Source organism: Paramisgurnus dabryanus, chromosome 9 (genome assembly GCF_030506205.2).
Source record: "Paramisgurnus dabryanus chromosome 9, PD_genome_1.1, whole genome shotgun sequence".
In the NCBI taxonomy this organism is placed as follows: domain Eukaryota; kingdom Metazoa; phylum Chordata; class Actinopteri; order Cypriniformes; family Cobitidae; genus Paramisgurnus; species Paramisgurnus dabryanus.
Genome location: NC_133345.1, coordinates 10,139,047 through 10,159,819, shown reverse-complemented (window position 1 = coordinate 10,159,819; position 20,773 = coordinate 10,139,047). Strand labels below are relative to the sequence as shown.

Here is a 20,773-nt window from a genome sequence, read left to right as displayed (position 1 = left end):
GGATTTTTTAACAACTGCGATGATACCATTAAAGTAAATAGGTAAGGGTCATCTGTACTAACGTAAAACGTGTTGTGTGTCTGAGACAGCTGATAGTGTTTGTGTGAGATTTGAGGTTTGTTTAGTACAAGCTTGCCTAGTGTCCACAACACTACAGATGTGTACATGTGATTTGTGTTGAGCAACTGCACTGTTTACTATGGGTGTTTCCAGGCCTGGTTTCCCGTCAAGAGAGTCAAAACTGGGGTAAACATCCCGAGCTGCTCGGGGTACAAATGTAAGTTGCTAACCGCTCAACACACAAGTAGGAACTTCTGTTTGATATCCATCAGTAAAAGTTGTGCTTATAGTTATGCTTGCAGTATTATTCTTCCCCGGGTGAATTACAAGCCCAGAGAGGATGCAAATATTTTACACTGACCTAAAACGGTACCATAAAATACAAACTACCTTTGGGCAGCAAGAAGTGCCGGAAAATCTTAAAATGTATATTTAAAAGGGCATTTGGAAACTAATTCAGAAGGAAAACCTATTTTCTTTAAGTGCAGTTAAAAAGCCTTCTGGCTAACATCAGAAACATTGTAATAATTGTATTGATAAATATGGAGGCACAGTTCACACAAAAAGGTAAACGCTGACATCATTACTTGTTTCACACATCATTTCAGTGGAACATAAATTGAGTTATTGACCTGTTATTATACTATAAAATAAAGGTGATAATGAATGGTGACTACAACTGTCCCTATAGGCCCCATACACTTATGGAAAAATAGAATGAATAAATATCTGAATAAAAATATGACCCCAGAGTCGTCGATACCAAAACAATCCCATCTTTATATTGTATTCAGTAACAATATTAGCAATTTATGGAAGCAACATCAGGCATCTTGACTGAATCCGTTGACCTTCAGGACCTTCTCCGTAAAGTAAGAAAGTTCAAAGTGTGAATTTCAAGATGAGCCACTACATTCAACACATGCCCGAAATGCATGAAATCGTGGAGGTCTCAAAAAGGCAGCATTCTGTCTGTAAGCTTTCCTTTCACAGGATTTCAAATCATTTGATCTGAAAGTAAAGACTTACAGATGTGTCTTAGTTAAAGCTTCAACTGTAACACTGAGCCATTCAGATCTTACAATGAAAGATTTGGATGATCATGTTTTTAACTGTAAGTACCAGAGCCAAAGAATAAGCAGGGTGCATTTTAAATGAAGGGACATTTTCTTTTTGTGAGGTAACCTCCTGAGGGAAAACAAATTCCTTGTGTTTGAGTGAAATTAGGCATTCATGGGTCACCAAAGGTTCAGTTTTTGCAGTCTCAAACAGCTTTAACAGAAAGCGCATGGTGGCGTTCTAAAAACCTTTTCTCTTCAGTAAGTTTTTTTTTTTTACAGTAAGCGTACAAAATGCAGTTATATCACCATGCTGTTTGTGCAATAAAAATACAACAATGTTTGGGATTTTTGGGTGGTACAGTAGTATCATTGGTTTTTGAGTTAGTGCTGGTCTGATTCTGTTCACGAGCTGGTGCCATGCTGTACCAAGTAAATATCATATTATATCTATGATATTATATACTATATAATTCATCACATCAGAGTCCTCACTGACGTGTAGCCTACAATGTTGAGGCTACGGGGTAGGTCCTACACAAAAGTATAATGGGCCCTTTAGTATAATATAGTACCATAGTATTTTTTTATAATACTTAAGGTACTCACAAAATACCATGGCACTACAATGGTAAATTCCAAGCACTTTGATACCAAAACTTTTTTTAGAGAATATCTATGTGTTGTATTCTTTACTGCCTAAGCTCCAAGTTCCTTGGGACAAAAAACTGTAAAAAAAAAAACCTAATGAATAAAAGTACCCACTGTTTACAACAGCGTACAACTCAAGTTGCCACATTAAGTCATGTCTGGTCAGTACTATGAATTATTCTGAGAGAATGGATGGTTATGCTCGCACTTGTTGTGTAGAGCCAGACATCACACCTGGCTTTCCTTACCCAACACAATAAATTCATTAAAGGGGAATAAGAATTGCCTTTTTTAAAACAAACATAAAAACCGGGCGCTTGGAGGTGCTATAAATGAGCACTTTGTTAGCTGTAGCTGTGGCCTAGCTGTTAACTAACATGAGCAAATTTGAGGGTAATTGCTTTGGACTTGTAATAGGTTACGCAAGCGAATAAAAAGTTGCCTGAGTTTTAACGGCATGCCAGGCCTGCTTAGAAAATAATGAGCTTTGCATTGACAACAGTAATCCGGAGAGAAAAGTCTGGCAGATTAATCAAACATGTTTTTGGGGCAGGAAATTCTGGAATACAGAAATCCGGAAATCATGCTGGGAAGGTTAAAACCCCATCTATTGATGTAGTGAAAGCACCTTCTTATGTTGTGTTGATCTGTTGAGAGTTATCTCTATGCAGAGCTGCCCCAGGACTTGTTTTCCTGACCTGGGAAATGTAAAACTGAACATTGCTGATGGATAATTTTACATATCACAGATAACAGGATGTCAGGAGGTATGAAAACAGCAGGATAACTCATATTTGCGGCACATTCTGTGTGTCTCACCCTTTTTAATGCATGTAAGTTCACTGATGAAGGCCAAAGACATATTTTTTCACTTCCCAGGAGGGGTATCAAAAGCATATTTACGCATTTCCTCTTCATTGCACCTAATTCTGTCTCGCCGCAGCTTGTTTTTCCCAATTCAGTTTTCCCCTTTAACCCCCAAATCAGATTTGAACAACACCTGGAACTGATTTGGGACCAGTTAGCGAAGTGTTTAACAACATTTGATGTACTGTAACAATAAACACCCTCCACATGCATATTGATGCCCATTGCTAGAAGGCTAGTATAATCTCCAAAGCCACCCCCTCAGCTTTCTCTCTCTCTCTTTCTTTCATCCTAAGAACATCAATATAAAGCTCTGCTTTGAAGCACGTTGCCATGCTTCTGCCAGAAATGTGCTGGTGGTGCAATAAACCGGTAAGTTATCTCATTTACGTGTCTTGGTAGGTTTGGTTTTCTGTGCGCCGGCTCAAAAAGCTTGCGTGCAGACGTTAGTTTAATAATAATATGGTGAGGAATGCCGGCCTGTTCTCTGGTATGTTCTGGACGATACACACATCGTGCAGGGCCAATGGAAACACTTTGGCAACTGTTGACATTGATAACAAAAGATGGCGAAACGTGATATTTGGGACCATTTGAACTCACTGTCCCACAATTCATACCGATGTTGTAAAGTAATCTGATGCTCTCCGTGTCCTTTTTTGGAAAGTAGTTACAAAGTACATGCCTCTTTAACTCGTCTGCCCTAAATCATGTGTTTAATACCAATATGACACTGCAATGCAGTAACCAAATAAAGAAAAGTTCTTTAGCAAATATTAATATTTTTATTTATTTATGCATTTGCCAGATGCTTTTATCCAAAAAGACCTACAGTGCATCACAAAGTATTCAGTTTTTACAAACGTGTTCCCTGGGTTTGAACTCATGACCTTTAGCTCTACCACTGAGCTATACAGGAGCACTACAATATACTACAAAAAAACAGCCTGATCTTATGAGAATTTGTGAATATTTTATTGAGTTGCTTAATTCAAACCAATTCATACTAAGTTAATCGTGCAAAATGAACAATTATCATTTTTAAAAAAAAAATAATTACGACACCCCACCCATAATCCTAACCCCAAAGTCAAAGGGGTCAAGGGATATCGTACAAAAAGTTCGAAAATCACTTTAAAGTTGTCCAAATAAAGTACTTAGCAACTGCATCTACTCACAAAAAATAAAGTTTTGATATATTTTTATAGTAATAAAAATATCTTCTTGGAATCTTCTTGGAATATCTACATAATATCCTAATTAGAGCTCTAATCGGGCCTTAAAAGTTAGGCCCGAAATGACCGGAGCTCGACAGAATGCAGCCCGAACGCGAAAGTACATTTAGATTGACAGCTTTTTAAAAGCCCAAACTGTTTACAGCCCAACATTATTTAAATATCGCACACACTAAAACGCACACAGCTTTTGTCAATAATAAGTAATTTACATAGGTTTTAACATGATTTATTCATGACTAACTAAGCTACACGCCACTTGGAAATTGAAACAAAGAAATAAAAGTCATCTGTAACTTTGTAACATCTCATTCTAAATAGGCCTATGCAATACACTATAAATAGGCCAACATGCCAATAAAAAAATTATTTCTTAACAAATTAAATTAAGATAATAAATTCTGAATTAAAATGGTATTTGGCAATAACGAAATTAAGATAAAGGCTCCGCGGGATCTTCTCTCCATTAATGCCAACATTAGTATCCTCTGTCTAAATTATGTATTTAAGACTCAATTAATATTTAGTTATACATTGAAAAACCTTTACTCACTAAGATTAGGCTACATGTTTTTGTTGAGGAAAATTAGTAAATCCACTCACTATAAATGGCTTCAGCATGTTCCTGCGCTTACTGATAGTGAATCCAGCAGCATTGAACTTGACCGCTTATTTACCGCGCAAAGCCGGAGTGCAAGCCAGAGGCTCCCATCAGGTTCGGGCAAAGATCTTCATCTCTTATCCTAATGACTTTTGGCATAAAAGAAAAATCAATTATTTTGGCCCAATGTTTTGCTGAGAGTGTTACTTGATCGCACAAGAATTTATAGCGAATTTATTGTGTGGCTAATTCGTATGAATTTGTACAAAGTGGGGAAAAAACACAAAAACATACTACTCTATAATTTGACCATACAATATGATCTGACGCAGGAATTTACCATTAAGAAAGGCTATGCAAATAACAGAACAGCATTTATTTAACGATGATGGTAAACCTACTATAGTAGTTTGTTTAGACAAGGTGAAGAGAGTAGGCCTGATCGATAATAAATTACACATCAGCCCGGCTGGAAAATTCTACCACAGGCTGCCAATGGCATGCAGAGATTGTGTAAATCACAAGCATTCAGACCGTGTGGATGCCAGACAAAGGGGAGAGCTTATTAACTCCTTTAACAACCAGTTTCATTACTGTACCTTAAATTCAATATTTTACTGCCAAGCCAACTTAGTTACAATGAAATTGCCTCAGCGAGCTTATAGCCTATAATAACAACCAGGGTATCAACAACACAGTAAAAACATTACAAATAACACATAAAACATGACAAAATAGTTAATAAATCTTGTGAAAGTAATACACATTTATTCATGTCTGTCAAACTTCATGCTTATAATGCAGATGACTGTAAAATAAATTATAGTTGCAATAAACACAACAAGCTTATGCATAGATGATGGAGAATTCAGCAGTTTCTACCAATGAAATGTGATCCCCGTTGAGTAGAAAGGGTGATAAAAGACAGTAATAGTTTTTGAAGGTAGATGCACAATCCAATCTGAGCTGTTGAGTTGCCAAATCACATGGTGGTGGACAAGTTTACCACACTTTGCTTTGTTAATATACCATATAATTGTTAGCCAATAAATAATCAGAGACGTATATGATCCCTTCAGATGTCAATTAGTAGCTCTTTAGTTTAACACTTAACAGTAACTGCACACCAGTCAAAAAGTCATAAAGCTGCATGCAGTATATAAAATAGTGTTACATAAACAGAGATGCCACACCGTTCGCTTGTTACTGGAAAATAAAATAAATGTAGTTAAGATAGCAGCTTCACTATTATTAGTGTTGAATATAATACTGCAACATAACTAACATATTCCAATGTAATACTTGTGGAATTAGTTCTTTAACATTTTCAAATCCATAACTGATTCAGGGCTCCCTCCCTTATAAAATAATTTACATCTTTGTTCACACGAAAGGAAATTGCTATAAAATGGAACTGTTTGTTCCATTTTCTGTATTTTGTGGCCTCTTCATCATGTGGATAACTTGAATTTCCTGTCATCTAAATCTTTCCTCTCGATGCTTACTATGCTAAATGATGATGGGTGCAAAAAACATGACACAAATAAACCCAGCTCCCAGAGCACATGGGTTGGTGAACCTAGGCCACGCACCAGATATCCCTGCTCGTCCAGGATCATCAAAGGAAGTCAGCGCAGGCACCCAAGATATTCAAGTGCCTTCACAGATGGTGATGTTGACTCTGGAAGCATGTGTAAAGATCTGGCATTGCTGTAGTTTAGGAAACAGCTCGAGCACTAGGGCCATGTGGGATCTCATTGGGATAAAAAAGCATGTTAGACTGAGTATGTGTGTGTGTGAGAGAGAGTGAGGGAGAAAGCAGAGAGAGAAAGAGAGGGAGGGGTGAGATCAGAACATTTTTCTTTTTTTTCACAGACCATTGTAAGTAGTCAGAGGCAAATACAGAAGTGGAGAGCAGAGCAACAGGCAGTCGTGTCCTGAGAGAGCAATGCTCAGTCCACTGACAACAGCTCAACATCCAGACAGTAAGGAAGAAGAAGGTGTTTTATACTGCTGTCTACCCTGGGGCCTCAGAAAAAATTTGCCTTCTTCAATGACATGCCTGCACCACATACCAAACCAGGGACGAAGTTTCTTTACTGCATGTAGGATGGTTTCCACATGGACACTGTAGTTCATCTACCTAACCTTCTCTAACCTGCTGGATCACAGGATCTTCTTACAGCTTCATCACTGTCCAGCCTATTCAAATTGTCACTGTTGCTGCAATTCCTAATTTGGAGTATTCCATGAAAATCTTGTCAAGATGCTACAGGTAGTTTTCATAACATGGTGGATGTTGATTGGAATCGCTGGAGGTCAGTCTCAATCTCAACAACAATCTCAAACTGATGACTCAACCCCATGGAGACAGAGGATTCAATGGGAGAATAATGGACGTGTATACAGTCTGCTCAACAGTGGATCTGAATATGTCCCAGCTCGGGCTCAAGAGCGAGACAGGAACCCCAGGGTGCTTTTGGCTGATTCTCCTAACCGTAGATCACAAGGTGGAAACGTACGCAGGCAAGCACCTCCTAGAGGAAGCTCAGATACTGTGAGAGGACAAGCCAGACATCCCTTTGGATTTGGGCAAGTGCCTAATAACTGGCGTCAAGGCGCTGTTGGGACAGGTGAAACAAGCCGCTTCCAGTCATCTACTAGCACCCGTTTCAGACCATCCTCTGGATCATCATCCTCCTCATCGTCTTCATCCTTCAATGCCCCATCTTATCCACAGTATCCAGTCCCTCAACAGCCTCCTTATGGTGCTCCCTATGACCCAATTTCGGACAGATCATATGAACCTCCCTTTCATGGAACAGGGTATTCCACCGGCACTGGTGGTGGCTTCACTGGAGGAGGATATGGAGGGGGTGGATACCAAACTGGTAGTTTTGGAGGAGGTAGCTATAATGGAGGGGTTCCCGTGTCTGATGACAGGTATCGCTACGTTCTCCCTTATGAACAGCCATACCCTGCTGTTCCTCCCCAACCTGCACAGCCACCTGTCGCAGATGGATTGGACCACAGATATACCCACAGTTTGTTCAATGAAGACTCAAGAGACTCGAGTAATGTTGCTGCACCTGTCTCTAATGGTGCATCGAGCAATATTGGGTCACCACCATTCCAGCCTGCAGTGCAAAGCCCTCAGTACGAGCAGTTCCCACCTTTCGGAAGGCCACAGCCGCAGCCTCCATTCTTGCAACCTGCTCCTCGAAACCCTCTAGCTTCCAACAATGCAGAGAGCACCAACTTCAATGTAGGCAATGTTCACCGTCCTCAGCAAAGAGGTATGATGTATTTCTACTTCATGCACAAACATACAAAACAGAATCTGTATTCCTTTTTGTACATTCCAAATTATGTCGATTTTAAGTTTATTAAATGGGTATTGTCACACACTAAAAACCAGAAGGGTCACTTTTTATATTGTGTTTTGCTGTTTCTCATGCCCTATGTGCTGGTACTGCAGTCTATGTTGAACTACTTCATTTTATTACTGAACCAGACTGACAAAACTTCAGCTCACCACTTAATTAATGATGCGCTTGGTAAAGTTAATCACAGAGGAACTGCATTGGATACTTATGCTCTTACACGACTGGAGATTTCGGGAAGTATGTGCACATGTGCAGCTTCTTTCAGCCTCTTTTAAAGGAAAGGAAGTAAGAAAAAAGAAAGTCATCTAAAAAATGTAGTTCTTCTGCCATCTCTTTGTGTTTACTGGCAGTAACAACCTTTTTAGATTTGACAAATGCAAGCGCAAGAGATTCAAACATCACAAAAAGCTATTTGCTTAAGCAGCTGGTACTGTAACATGTATTATGTTTGAGGCTGATTTTCCATTGTGTTTCTTTGAAATTACGAGGAGCCTGTAAGAATCACTCTTGCATATAAGATCAAAACTCATCCCAACATCATTTCTTCCCATCCTCATTTCCTTCATGTTTCAACTTACAATCAAAAAACTTCAGTTCATCTTTTTTAGAGCTGGTGTTATTGAAACCAGGTGTTGTAAAATGTGTTCAAGTGTGCAGGTCTGTGGTAGTCAGTTTGTTGCGTAGTGCCTATGTATATTCATTCTGCACAAAGAGTGTCCATTGTTTGGGAATTTGGTTCTGGTTTTGGTGATGACTTTACTGCGGGGGATAAGGGGTGAATGATCCCAGTATTTGCCACACAGGGTGGGGTGAAGGGCTCAAGCGACTTGATTGTAGTAAGGCGGGACGTGAGCGTATAGGAACATAACAAGTGCGTGGGGGATTTCAGGGTGTTACTCCAATGCAAGTTTGTGTAGTGGAAAGATGGAAAGTTTCCAACACACATGGGGACCATTGGCTCAGGAAACAGAAAATATTTTTGTAGCTCCCAAATTTAAAGTGTGTGAGTGTGCATTATGTGCAAATGTATGCGTGAAAGAGTGTGAGAGTGTGGAGAGATGTGTGTGTGTGTAGAGCCTTAGGGACATTGCAGGCCACTGCCAAGTGTGCAGCCTCATTTTGTAACGTGAAATGCTCTTTGTCTCGTGCTTGACTTACTTCATGCATGACTAACCCCCTCAGTTTATCAAATGCAGACATACTGTAAGGCAAAATGAGAGGGGGGAGCTCAGTTCACTGGAAGGTACGCAGAGAAATAATGTACCAGAAATGATGCAATCACTGGCATGTACAAGCTGGAATCTGAGCTCTAGCCTGTAGAAATGTAAATTCTCTACAGATTTCAGCCTATCATGAACTATAAATAAAACATACATTAAATGACTCAACCTAAGTACACATGCAAAAGCCAGTGAGATACAACATTATCTGTATGCCCCCACACATGTGAACTTAACACACTGATCTGTATGTTTTCATAGATATGAAAAATATTATTTGCTACATAAGCTGAAAATATAAATTGTTTTTTTTCTCATGATTTCATTTCACATCAGAAGACATTTATTACTCCACTATAGTCAAATGGACTTTATTAGTGATGGATGGATTTGCTTTTTGAAACATCACAAGTAGAATCTTACCAGTACAATGATGTCTATACTAATAAACTAATAAACTCCATTGTCTTTAAATAGGTGAGCTTCTTGAAACATGCCAATTTGTTAGAAGTGTTTTAGGGACAGTACTATAGTACAAATAGCAAAGCTGAATATCATGGATGGCTTACTATTTCACAGTTCTGTATTAAAGAAACTCTTTTACGCATGTGAAAATTCATTACTTTGGTTTATGTGGAACCTAAGAGTGCTTTCACACTGGCAGTTTATTTCAAAATTGGACACAGTTTACATGAAAAAATCAATAATGTGAAAGCTGTCATGCGGACCTAGCAGTGCAAGAAGGTCCTGGATCTGAGACTACCTGTAGGCCCAGGTGAAAAAATGTGTCCTTTAAAATGCAAATGAGCTGATCTCTGCACTTAATGGCGTGGTTAACAACCATCGGGTCGCGGTCCTGTAGTACGAGTGAAAACTACAAAAACTTGCATTACGGCAGTGGAGCATCCTTCAGGCTGTGGGTGGAGCAAACTCGGCAGTTACATATAAAAGAAAGACACCATTACCTAGCATTCATGCAGCTTTTCAAATGTCATCATGGCGGAGCCTGCAAAGAAAGGAAGGGTTTCATTTCGGAGGAGGCAAAGCAAAGAAAACGGGAGCACGATACAGCTCGAACTACAGTGACCATATGGCGGGCTTATACTCGTTGTCGAGAGCTGAAGGAGGCTAGGAGTTGCAAGACTGATGTTGACCTGGCTTTGCTGCTACTAGACTTTGTAAAATTGTAAAATTATTTACGACAGTGGTAATGGACAATTCCGCTTCCAACCTGTAGGGGAGCAAAGAGCAAAAACTCTTAGTGTTGCTTTAAGTACATTATTGAAGTGTACTTCTTTTTCACCTGGGGGTGCTGGTCTGGTTGCACTGGTTGCACTCTTTGAAGGTAACCAGCAAATGCATTTTAGCCAATGTGACATCATAGAGCTACCTTCCCCTAAAAATCTAATGAATTACACATGCAATGCACATTATGCAGTTGTCGTAACACACCCATTAAAAACATATGGTGAGTTGTGTTGGGTTCTCCCTGCGTGTTGATGATGACACTAAATAAAATCGAGTGTGAAACCAGATCAACAACTCAGCGGGGGCGCCAGAAACAATCATCCTTGGAATAGGACCACAGCAAACGTACGTGCCCAGTGTGAAAGCCCCCTTAGTGTAGTGAAGGCTGCCAGGGAAACAAAGTGTATATTGTGTAAAGAATCCTCAGCTGGAGAACCACAGCCTTTCACACTCTCTTAACACGCTTTACAAAAGCTTACCAAAGTCTACCTCAAGACAGAACTTGCCAATCGGATGTATACACAGAAACATAGACGCCAAAGTACACACTGAAAATAACCAACATGTTAGTGGAGTAGTGCTACAATATAATGTCTGAAATGAGGACACACTGACCAGTGCTGTCATGTTTAATAGAGTGAAACTCCAAACATGCCTTCAGCATAACCAAGATTTGATCTGCTCCCTTGTTTTGAAAGACCACATGCAAAGCTGAAAACCAGATTTCTAAACTGAATTGTCTTCCATCTGAAGAACGGGTAATGTCCAAAAAAGGACATGAGATGCCAGTTTTGCTAAACGTTTTATAAACATTAGCTGTCCCAGCTAGCTCTATTTTTCTTTTTTATTTATCTGTTTTAAACAGAGTTGGTTGCAGGCCCAGTGTAGATTCAGCAGGGAAGTGAGATCATTTTTATTTCTCAGTCACCCCTCCTTCATCTTTTGTACTCTTGCAGCTACGTGCAATACTTTGTTGTTTTTCTTATTTTTGCGTGATCTTGAAACCAGATGAAAAGCAACATTTGATCTATTATACTGCGAGGTTATAGCATTACCTCATCTAAAAGCCTCTTCGTCTCCTGTGTATTTTTCAAAGGCATGTCTACAGTATTTGGACCCACTTTCAAATATTTAACTATGAAAGTGTGTAACAGCAGAACAGTATGACATAAAAAAGAACTTTTGTCCCTAAGAGAGCGTGTTTTGAGTACTGACCTTGTAAGCACCCCACTAAAAACGTCCTAAACCAGTCTATACAGGTTTATTGGCTATAACTGGACTTCCATATTGGTTTTTGAGGATTGCTTTTGAGCACTTGTGTGACAGTTTGGCCAAACTAGTTGAAACCAGCTTGTGTCATAAGCATCGAGAGCAACTTTAACACTTACTGTAGGTTGGTCTTCAAGTCTTAGGTTGGTTTAAACTTTTTTTGTCAACAAGGTAATTTAATGATGTGTGTTTCAGCATCTGGTTGTGGAATGTGACTCTAAGGACTTCTTTTTCTGTAGGTTTGCCTGACCTGGTTCCTGACCCGAACTATGTCCAAGCCTCAACATACATTCAAAGAGCCCATATGTACTCATTACGCTGCGCTGCAGAGGAGAAATGTTTGGCCAGGTGAGAATTGTCAACTCTAGGCGGCTTTCTGCTATTTGTGCTATGTATTAAATGGTAAAAGAAAGCTGGACAGGCTATATTTTACACAGCATAACTCTAACACTTATTTTACGTACAACAATTTCAGAATTGTTTAAACCACACCATCCAATATCAGTTTTAAACCATCAATGAAAATTAAGTATTTGGTGGAGAAAACAGCCATGTATACTGTAAAAATTTGGGTGGTGTCTTGTCATTTTGCTGTTATTTGATATATAGAAAGATTTGATATTACTCAACCCTTCATTACTTCATTAACCCTTTCCCTCTCCACAGCTCCGCTTATAGTGCTGAGACCAAAGACTATGATGTCAGGGTTCTTCTGCGGTTCCCTCAGAGGGTGAAAAACCAAGGAACGGCTGATTTTATGCCTAATCGACCTCGACATACCTGGGAATGGCACAGCTGTCACCAGTAAGTTACGGATCACAGGTCTTAGATTTAGAGTAAAAGAAATAATAAGGAAATTATGACAAATCTATATATTGTGAGTGTGGTCCAAAAATCTAAAATTATTAATACTGTAGACAATGTAAATGACAAAAAAATGGTGCTTAATACAGTAGCACTTAAAGTGGTTCACTGGCTCATAGGGGAACCACTTTATGTGCTAAAGCACCTATGTAGAACCATAAGGGCGCGTGCACACCAAAGCATTTAAAGAGCACCAATGGTCCGATTCACGATTTTACATTTTCTTTGGTGTGTAGGTGTTAACGATATGCAAAAGGTACACAACCTAAAGTAAACGTTGATGCGAGTTTTCGTCTCCAACGTAAATCTCTTTTCTTGGACTACAATAAACACACAGATTGTAGGGAACAGTTTACCTTCTGGGATTGGTGATGTAGACAAGACCGACATTATTATAATTCCTCCTGCTTTGTCTCAGAGCCTGTCAGTTAACTCCTGTTAGCATTGCATTGTGCGCGAATCTTTCAAACATGGTAAGGAGCGTCACATTTCCGGCTGACGTCAGAGATATTCAGGCCAATCACAATGTACAGATTAGCTGGCCAATCAGGGAAACAGAGCTTAAAAAAGCCATGCGTTTCAGGAAGAGAGCTACATAGGGTAATCTGGAGCTACAAAAATGTATGGTATGTGGAATTTGTTTTAACCAGGCGAATGCCGACTGTGGGCATTTGCCAGCTTTTTTCAGCTGAGCGCTTTGGTGGCTATGATACTTTTGCTTTTTTATTAGTCGTTGAACGATGCGGTGGTTGGATGTTGTGATGTCCCTCCCCCGTCCTCCACTGTGATTGGACAGCTAAGTTAGAATTGACATTGACGTTTCAAGTTGCTGAGCACGGAATGGTGGCGATCAATGCGGACAAAACCCAGCTGCTGCCGTTTTTGAAAACTGCAGCGCTTCCATTGGAAACAATTGAAAACACATCGGTTGCCGGCATACTGTAAATGCCTTGGTGTGCACGCTCCCTAAATGGTGTATAAACCTTTCTCACAATAACCGGAAATACGAAATCGTCGTGAAAGCGGAGTTCCTGTCAAGCGTCAACACACCAGAAAAACATAAACCCGGCAAGTTTAAAATGGATCAAAGAGTCTACACAACTTCGTTAACGGATTTGCCAAATATTACATTTGCTGATGTGACACGACTAATGGAGGAAAACTTTTTCCATGAAGAATTTTTTTTCATAAATATCAAGGTTAGTAGAGAGCGAGTCTAACTGTTACTGAACTGTTAACTAAAACGACACATTATTAGCGTGTCCACTTACACGTAATGTATGTATAGTAGATGATATAGACTACCTTACTAAAACATTATAGTCTGCTTTGAATGAAGCATTATGGTACCAATTACCTTCAATTACTGCCTATGGTTGTCCAAGTGAACGTCTTGTGCGTAGCAACAATAACATTAGCCAGATGCTATCATTATCAGTTAACATTTTTGTCTGGTAATGTCTGTGATCGTATGTTTGTATGTCGGGGTGAACTCGTTCCAAGAAAAATGGGTAGAGACAGCATTTGGTTGCAAGCGGCGACCAGTAAGCCCTAAAATGTAGTCGTCTTTACTGAACTGTCTGCTGCATACATAAGTGCTCCCATTTCTTATGGTGAAGTTAAGTCCTTCATCTCGCCGGATAGCCTGAATCCATTTCTGTCTAACTTCACCATCAACAGGGAATTAATGGAACAGATATGGCTTTTTACATTGCCTTGACTGCGGAGGAAGTAGATTTCCGCGACGATTGCGTACTTCCGGTCATAAATACGGAAGTTGTGAGAAAGGTCTAGGCATCACTTACTGTACAGTACATGTATGGTTCTACATAACGCCATATGTTTCTGCAAGTGGTTCCCCTATAAATGATTACAGTAATCCACTTTTTAGTGCAAACTGTGGGATGACAGCAAGTCCTCTGAGCAAGTAGTAACTTTAGAGTTTGTGATTGCCTTACCAACCCACTTCTCTATGTTTGATTGTTTTCTAACTCGTATCTCCTGGGGAAATAAAGAAGTGTCAGTTATACAGGAAGAAAAAAGTTGCCTTGAGTGATTAGCTCTCCCAATTTCTCAGTGGTTAGTATTCATCTGTGTGTTCTCTGTCATTCATAATGTAGTTCACGCAGACTGTTGGGATTTAGCTACAGGCCTTTAAAATGTCTGTCATCCCGTCATCAAATAGGATTTTAATATGGCTGGCAGTAACAGACATAACTTATGGGAAATATACTTTCCCTGTGGAAAATATGAACTCTCTCCCTGTCGGTGGAAAGTACCTGTGTTTTTCCTGCCGCAGTCCTTCAGGTATTACCACAGCTTTCCAAGAAAGAGCATTTGCCAAAAAAGCAAACAGAAGGTAAAGAAAATCAGTGTGGAGTGTAGTACTGTCGGTTCATTGAAGAAGAACTAAACTCACATACTGAAAAATGTAAAAATAAGAAGAAGGAAAATGAAGCTGGGTGGAATAAGCTGGGCTTGAACGTGACTCACCCACACAACATTAAAATGTAAGATTGTGCCCCTCTCTCTCTCTCTCTCTCTCTCTCTCTCTCTCTCTCTCTCTCTCTCTCTATATCTCTCTCTCTATTTTTCTCTCTCTCAGACATTACCACAGTATGGATGAGTTCAGTCACTATGACCTTTTAGAGGTGAGCACTGGCCGCAAGGTGGCAGAGGGACACAAAGCGAGCTTCTGTCTGGAGGACACCACCTGTGACTTTGGTCACCTAAAACGATACGCTTGTACTTCTCATACCCAGGTGCAGAATCCCACACATACCGTGTTTCATTTTTTTCTTACCCGTTTAGATACTTCATTTTTTAATGTGTATTTACATTTGTTTTGATTTTTTTAGGGTCTTAGCCCAGGTTGCTATGACACATACAATGCAGATATTGATTGCCAATGGATTGACATCACAGATGTTCAGCCAGGAAACTACATACTGAAGGTAACATACGGTTGCACCACACATGACGTCCGGCTCTTATGAATTTTATTGTCGGTGCTTGGTATGCTTCTGTTTCATACAGTCCATTCCTGTGCTCATTAATAAGACAAATACAGACATGCCTCACTGTCTCTTCAAAAAGATGCTATTCTCGTTTGATCATTTGTAGAAAGATAACACAATAGCTGATGTACCACAATGTATAAATGCTATTTTTTTACTCTTTTTTTTAATCTATGCATACCCCTCAGGTGTTTTTTTAAGTAATTTGTTATATTTATACAATGAAAAGTGTAAAAAAAAAGTGTAACGAAATTGTGATAAGAACACAAAAAATTCAGTTTTTTTTAACCCATGCTGAGTACATATTGGACAGAACACACCGCTGGGTTGAAAACAAGCCCTGAAAAGTAAAAGCCAAAAAGTCTCGATCGCCCCCAGTGACTGGTCCTAGTGGGCTATAGGTCATAAACCTCGCCTCCCTCATGAGGCACTCCCTCAGACCGGGTGTGCCTCATAAGTCTTGAAAAGTGAAGCCTCTGGCTCTTTGATCGCCCCCTGGTGGCTGGCTGCAGTACAAGTCATAACCCTGCCCTCTCCATTCAAACAAATGGGACTCTGCTCTAAATAAAAAAATATTTACACTTCCAATAAAAGTTTCCGAAAGATAGGTTTAGTCCTTTTAAGAAGTTGTTATCACATTGATATATGTTCAAGTGTTCATTTTTGTGATAACTTTCATTTTAGCTAGTTATTTGATGCTATAGAAACGGGGCGTGTCGTTAAGATTGGCGTGGTTTAATTGGTCGCGCGAGCGTTTGGGCGGAAGTTTGATACCGCGGCTACGCCTCTGGCTCCACGGACGATTCCTTCTGCGCATGCCCTGGCTCCAAACTGACGTTTTTATGTAACATGGCGGCGACCGTGGACGGACATTTTTGGCTTCAATTCATTACAATGGATGGAGGTGACGTTGCGTCGTCCATCTTTTTTTACAGTCTATGCTTGAGACCAACTAAACCATTAATGACACTTCAATTATCTTTTTTTCTGAAGCTTCTGTCATTTACTGTAGTTTTTATCACGCTGATGTAAATTCAAGTGTTTGTTTTTAAAATAAGTTTGTTTTTAGTTAGTTATTTCATGCAATAAAAACGGTGGTGTCACTTCATGATTGACAGCTGTGACATGCGGATTCTGTGAGAGTGAGGCGCGGGGCCTTGATTTTGCGGCTTTAGTTCCTGCTCACTACTGCGCATGGGGTGCGTTTCCAGAACAACAAAGTAACTCGCTGCTGAACCAACATAGTACAATGCATAGTTTTCACGACTGTTTCCCGAAAGCATAGTAACTTTGTCACACATTCGTCGTTTGAACCATGTTGGTTTAACAACATAGTTGATGATGTCACGAGGGAGGTGAAGTATTAATTAATCTGTGCAAATCGATTTAATGTCAGATTTTTGCTGTAAATAACATTGCACCGGAAGACTGATTTTGTTATTGTGATTTAGTTATATTTTGTTTATTTTCAAGATATTTAATTCATGCACAAGTTATCTCTTACGTCACTCCTCCCAGGGATTCCCCACGGTCTTAAAGCTCGTATGACTGTGCACATGCGCAGTTTTCAAATGCAGCACTTTAATTCTGTTTACAAACTTAAGGACATAAAAAATAAAAATGTTATATATTTAAAATGCTGGATATAGACTGTACTACATGTGTTTTGCTTATTTTGTTTAAAAGCATGATCAACGTAAGTCTACATATGATAATAACAAGGAACGATGCTTCTAACGACAGGTGAAGAGCTGTCGTTCAAACCACACAAGTTTGCGATGCAGGTTGTGAATGTTCGTTTGAACTATGGTTTCAGTAAAACACCAAATCATTGAACTTTGTCAGTAACGACGAAACTTACGACAGTAGTTGTTTAACGAACGCACCCCAGTACTGGTCTCGAAATCACTACTGCGCAGACTCAAGACCCAAGATGACCATATTGGGACACTGGCGGTTTCACTTATCAAGAGAGCAAACGGGCATGGTCCATCTTTTTTTACCGTCTATGGTTGAAAATTACCCAATGGTTGGGCAACAACAACCCAGCATTGGGTCAAATTAACACAACAGTGTGTTCTGTCCAATATTTACCCAGCATGGGTTAAAAACAACCCAGCATTTTTTAAATGCACTCAGTGACAGCTATTTAATATGATGTCCAATTTATCTGTCTTCTCCTTTTGTAAATTCCAGCTCCAGGTCAATCCCAAATACTTGGTGCATGAATCTGACTTCACTAACAATGTAGTCCGATGCAATATCCACTACACAGGGCGCTTCGTCAAAACATCAAACTGTAAAATCTCCCAGTAAGTAAACTCATTTTTCGAAACAATTATTGTTGCCATGTACATACATTAGCTGTGTGTACTTAGGAAAAAATAGCATTTAGCATTGCTCTGCTTAGTATTCCTGCATGCTAAATTGGTAGAGCATTGCTTTAGCAAAAAAACACACATACTGATAAAACGCATCAACTGGCTAAAAGCATCTCCCGAATGCATACATTTAAATGTGTAATTACACAGCATAGTGTTTCAATGAGCTTGAAAGTACCCTAGTTATTTCCCCTGCATCACAGTATTTTTCTTTTTCTGCAGGTCATGATCTGCCAGGACTGGCGGCTCAACATGGATTCATTTCCAGTAAAGCGCTGTTCCACTGCAATGTGAATAGTGTTTTTGTGATTGTTTATTGTATTTGTCTTGGTTCCCGTTTAAGTGCTTTTCCGGTCCTTTGAGTCCATTGTGAACTTGGGTTCAGTTTGTGCCAAGAAGAATGAGCACACACACACAAAGACACAATGAGGATTTTACAGTGTATTTTTTCAGACAACCCATTAATCCCATTTCTTATAAATACACACACTAAACTCTGAATTCCTAAACATTTTAAAGTGGTTACATCTGGAAATTAATGTAAACATCGCTTGAATCCAGGTGAGATCAGGTATGGCACTATCAAACTGTAATACAGATTCGGAAAAATACAACTGTACTGTTTAAGACTAAACAACTGGAATGTTTTTTTTTTCTTTTTTCAAGCTTCTCTTCTCTTTACAGTTCTGTACCAAGGGGCAATACTAAGTAAAAAAAAACCTTGGGAAAATGACCAACCTGTCAAATATAAGGAATCCTAGAAAATGGATTTGGGATGGAATAAGGAATCATAGAAATGCATTTGGGATGGAAAAAGGTCTCCTAGAAAATAGATTCGGGATGAAGTCACTTTGAATAAAAGCCTTGTATCCAAAAGTAAGCAAAAGCACTAAGTTTATGAAGCTTTTTTTGGAGACGCATTATGGTCTTAAATTTAATCCGCTTCAATTTACATGTGGTTGGAATACTGTCCATTAGTAATCCAATAATGCAAGCTATAAACATGCAGTGTATACAGATGTCACTATTTAAAGAGACAGTTCATCCAAAAATGTACTCACACTGTTGTTAGAAACCTGTATAATTTTATTTGATCTGATTTTAAGGAATGTTTGTAACCAATCCGATCAGAGGTCCCTTTGACTTCCATAGTATTCTAGAAGTCAATGTGTCCCTTGATCTGTTAACAGACATTCCTTAAAATATCTTTCTTCGCGTTCATCAGAACAAAGATTTTTCTACGGGTTTCTAACAACATGAGAAATTGATGACAGAATATTCATTTTGTGGTGAACTATCCCTTTAAGCGCATATTGCAGTTTGGCAAAGGTAAGCTTGGAATGAGCTAAGTTGATAAGCTTGAAAATCTGTTGCGAGCTATACTTCTACTGAATGAATGTTGATGTCCATGTTGGAATGTATCTTATCTATTATTTTATAATGTGCCAACACTGGTCAGATGCCACAGGTCACATTTTCTTAATATGATACTGTTAACCCACTGATGCATGCCATTAGCTAGATACAGTAAGAAATGCATTTATTTAATTAATCTGATTGTATTCATATCATCTTTTCTTATGTACTGTGTGGAGGGAAATGCTGTACTTGCTGTCTTACATTCCAGGAATTCATATTTCTTTGTAATCTAGATTTATGCTTTGATTTGTTAAATATAATACAACTAAGATGATACTACTGTTGCATAGCTAACATTGCATAACTTGACAATCTTAATACCATCCTTACCTACCTCGAAATGAGAAACTAGTTTAGCGTGCAGTGAGTAAGCCTCCCCTATTATGCTACACTTGAAGGACACTACATTACAAGCTTCTATCGCCATACGTTCTGACTCATACGCGCATAGTATCTATTATACATTTGGTTAATTATATACTGCATTTTTGTCATCAGAGATATTTCATGCAAATGAAATGTGTGTTTAAATGTCTCCATGTGACGTTCATCTAACAAAGCTAAATGAATTCCTTACTGTAGTGAGCAATTCTGTAATAGACTCCACCTCGTTTCTGGAAATAGATCAAGACGATAAAGTGTTTTCCATTATCAAGATCCGGATTAAATGCAGAACATTGTATTCTTTTATATCTTGTATAAATGATTATCGTAACATTGTTTTAGAAAATCTGTGGCTGGCTGATATCTATGTGTCCAAGACAGGTGCAGACATCAGACCGCACATCAAGCTCCTTGTGCTGTTGTTCCACATTTGTGTAAAGTTTATACTGAATCTTTAAATAAAGACAAAAGTGTATATCATATTTTCAGAAGTCTTTTTGTTGAACTTATTGAACCATTTACATGAATCATCTTAGTATTTGGACGGCATGCCACTTTTTTTCCTGTAATGAGAGCATGCACTCAAGCTGGCAATGACTCTAGACATTTCTGAATAACCTGATAATCCATGTTATCCGAGCTTTGACAATGTTCCAGAGAGTCTTGTGTGGTTTAATGGAACCAAAGAAATCAGACTTTTTCAACAAGCCAAAGATTTGAATAAATATGATTAAATAATTTAAAATATTGTATTCCTATTTGTTTTATTTAAGTTTAAATAATCTTTTTTAATATTTATTAATAATAATAAAAAAAATTCAGATTTTAATGGGGACTTTTGGACATCACTGATAAAGTCAGCATACGCTCAGCTTAGGGTAATTTCCTATCTGAAATTAGCACTTGTACAAAAAATGTACTGTACTGCGTGCCAGCAGTTTTGGTGAACCAGAAGAACAACATTTTGTTTTGTAAGTGATTAGAAAAGGAGCAGAATAAACACCATGTCTCCCTCAAAACAAACACGCATCTAAGCGTATGTGTTTATTCAGAATGGTGCCCATGATTTTTATTTTTTCATTAGAAATAAATCACATGTTTCAGTTTTAATCA

General features: G+C 38.8%; 1 protein-coding gene across 1 annotated transcript; it reads left to right on the top strand.

The window, feature by feature from the left end:
- The first annotated feature begins 6,291 nt into the window (after positions 1 to 6,291).
- On the top strand, positions 6,292 to 20,142 carry loxl1 (lysyl oxidase-like 1). The gene is made up of 7 exons (XM_065282942.2): positions 6,292 to 7,768; positions 11,835 to 11,943; positions 12,262 to 12,399; positions 15,065 to 15,221; positions 15,318 to 15,413; positions 17,673 to 17,788; positions 18,080 to 20,142. Exons 1-7 carry the CDS (start codon positions 6,739 to 6,741, stop codon positions 18,084 to 18,086), a joined length of 1,653 nt encoding a protein of 550 aa, XP_065139014.1. The 5' UTR covers positions 6,292 to 6,738; the 3' UTR covers positions 18,087 to 20,142.
- Positions 20,143 to 20,773: the final 631 nt, after the last annotated feature.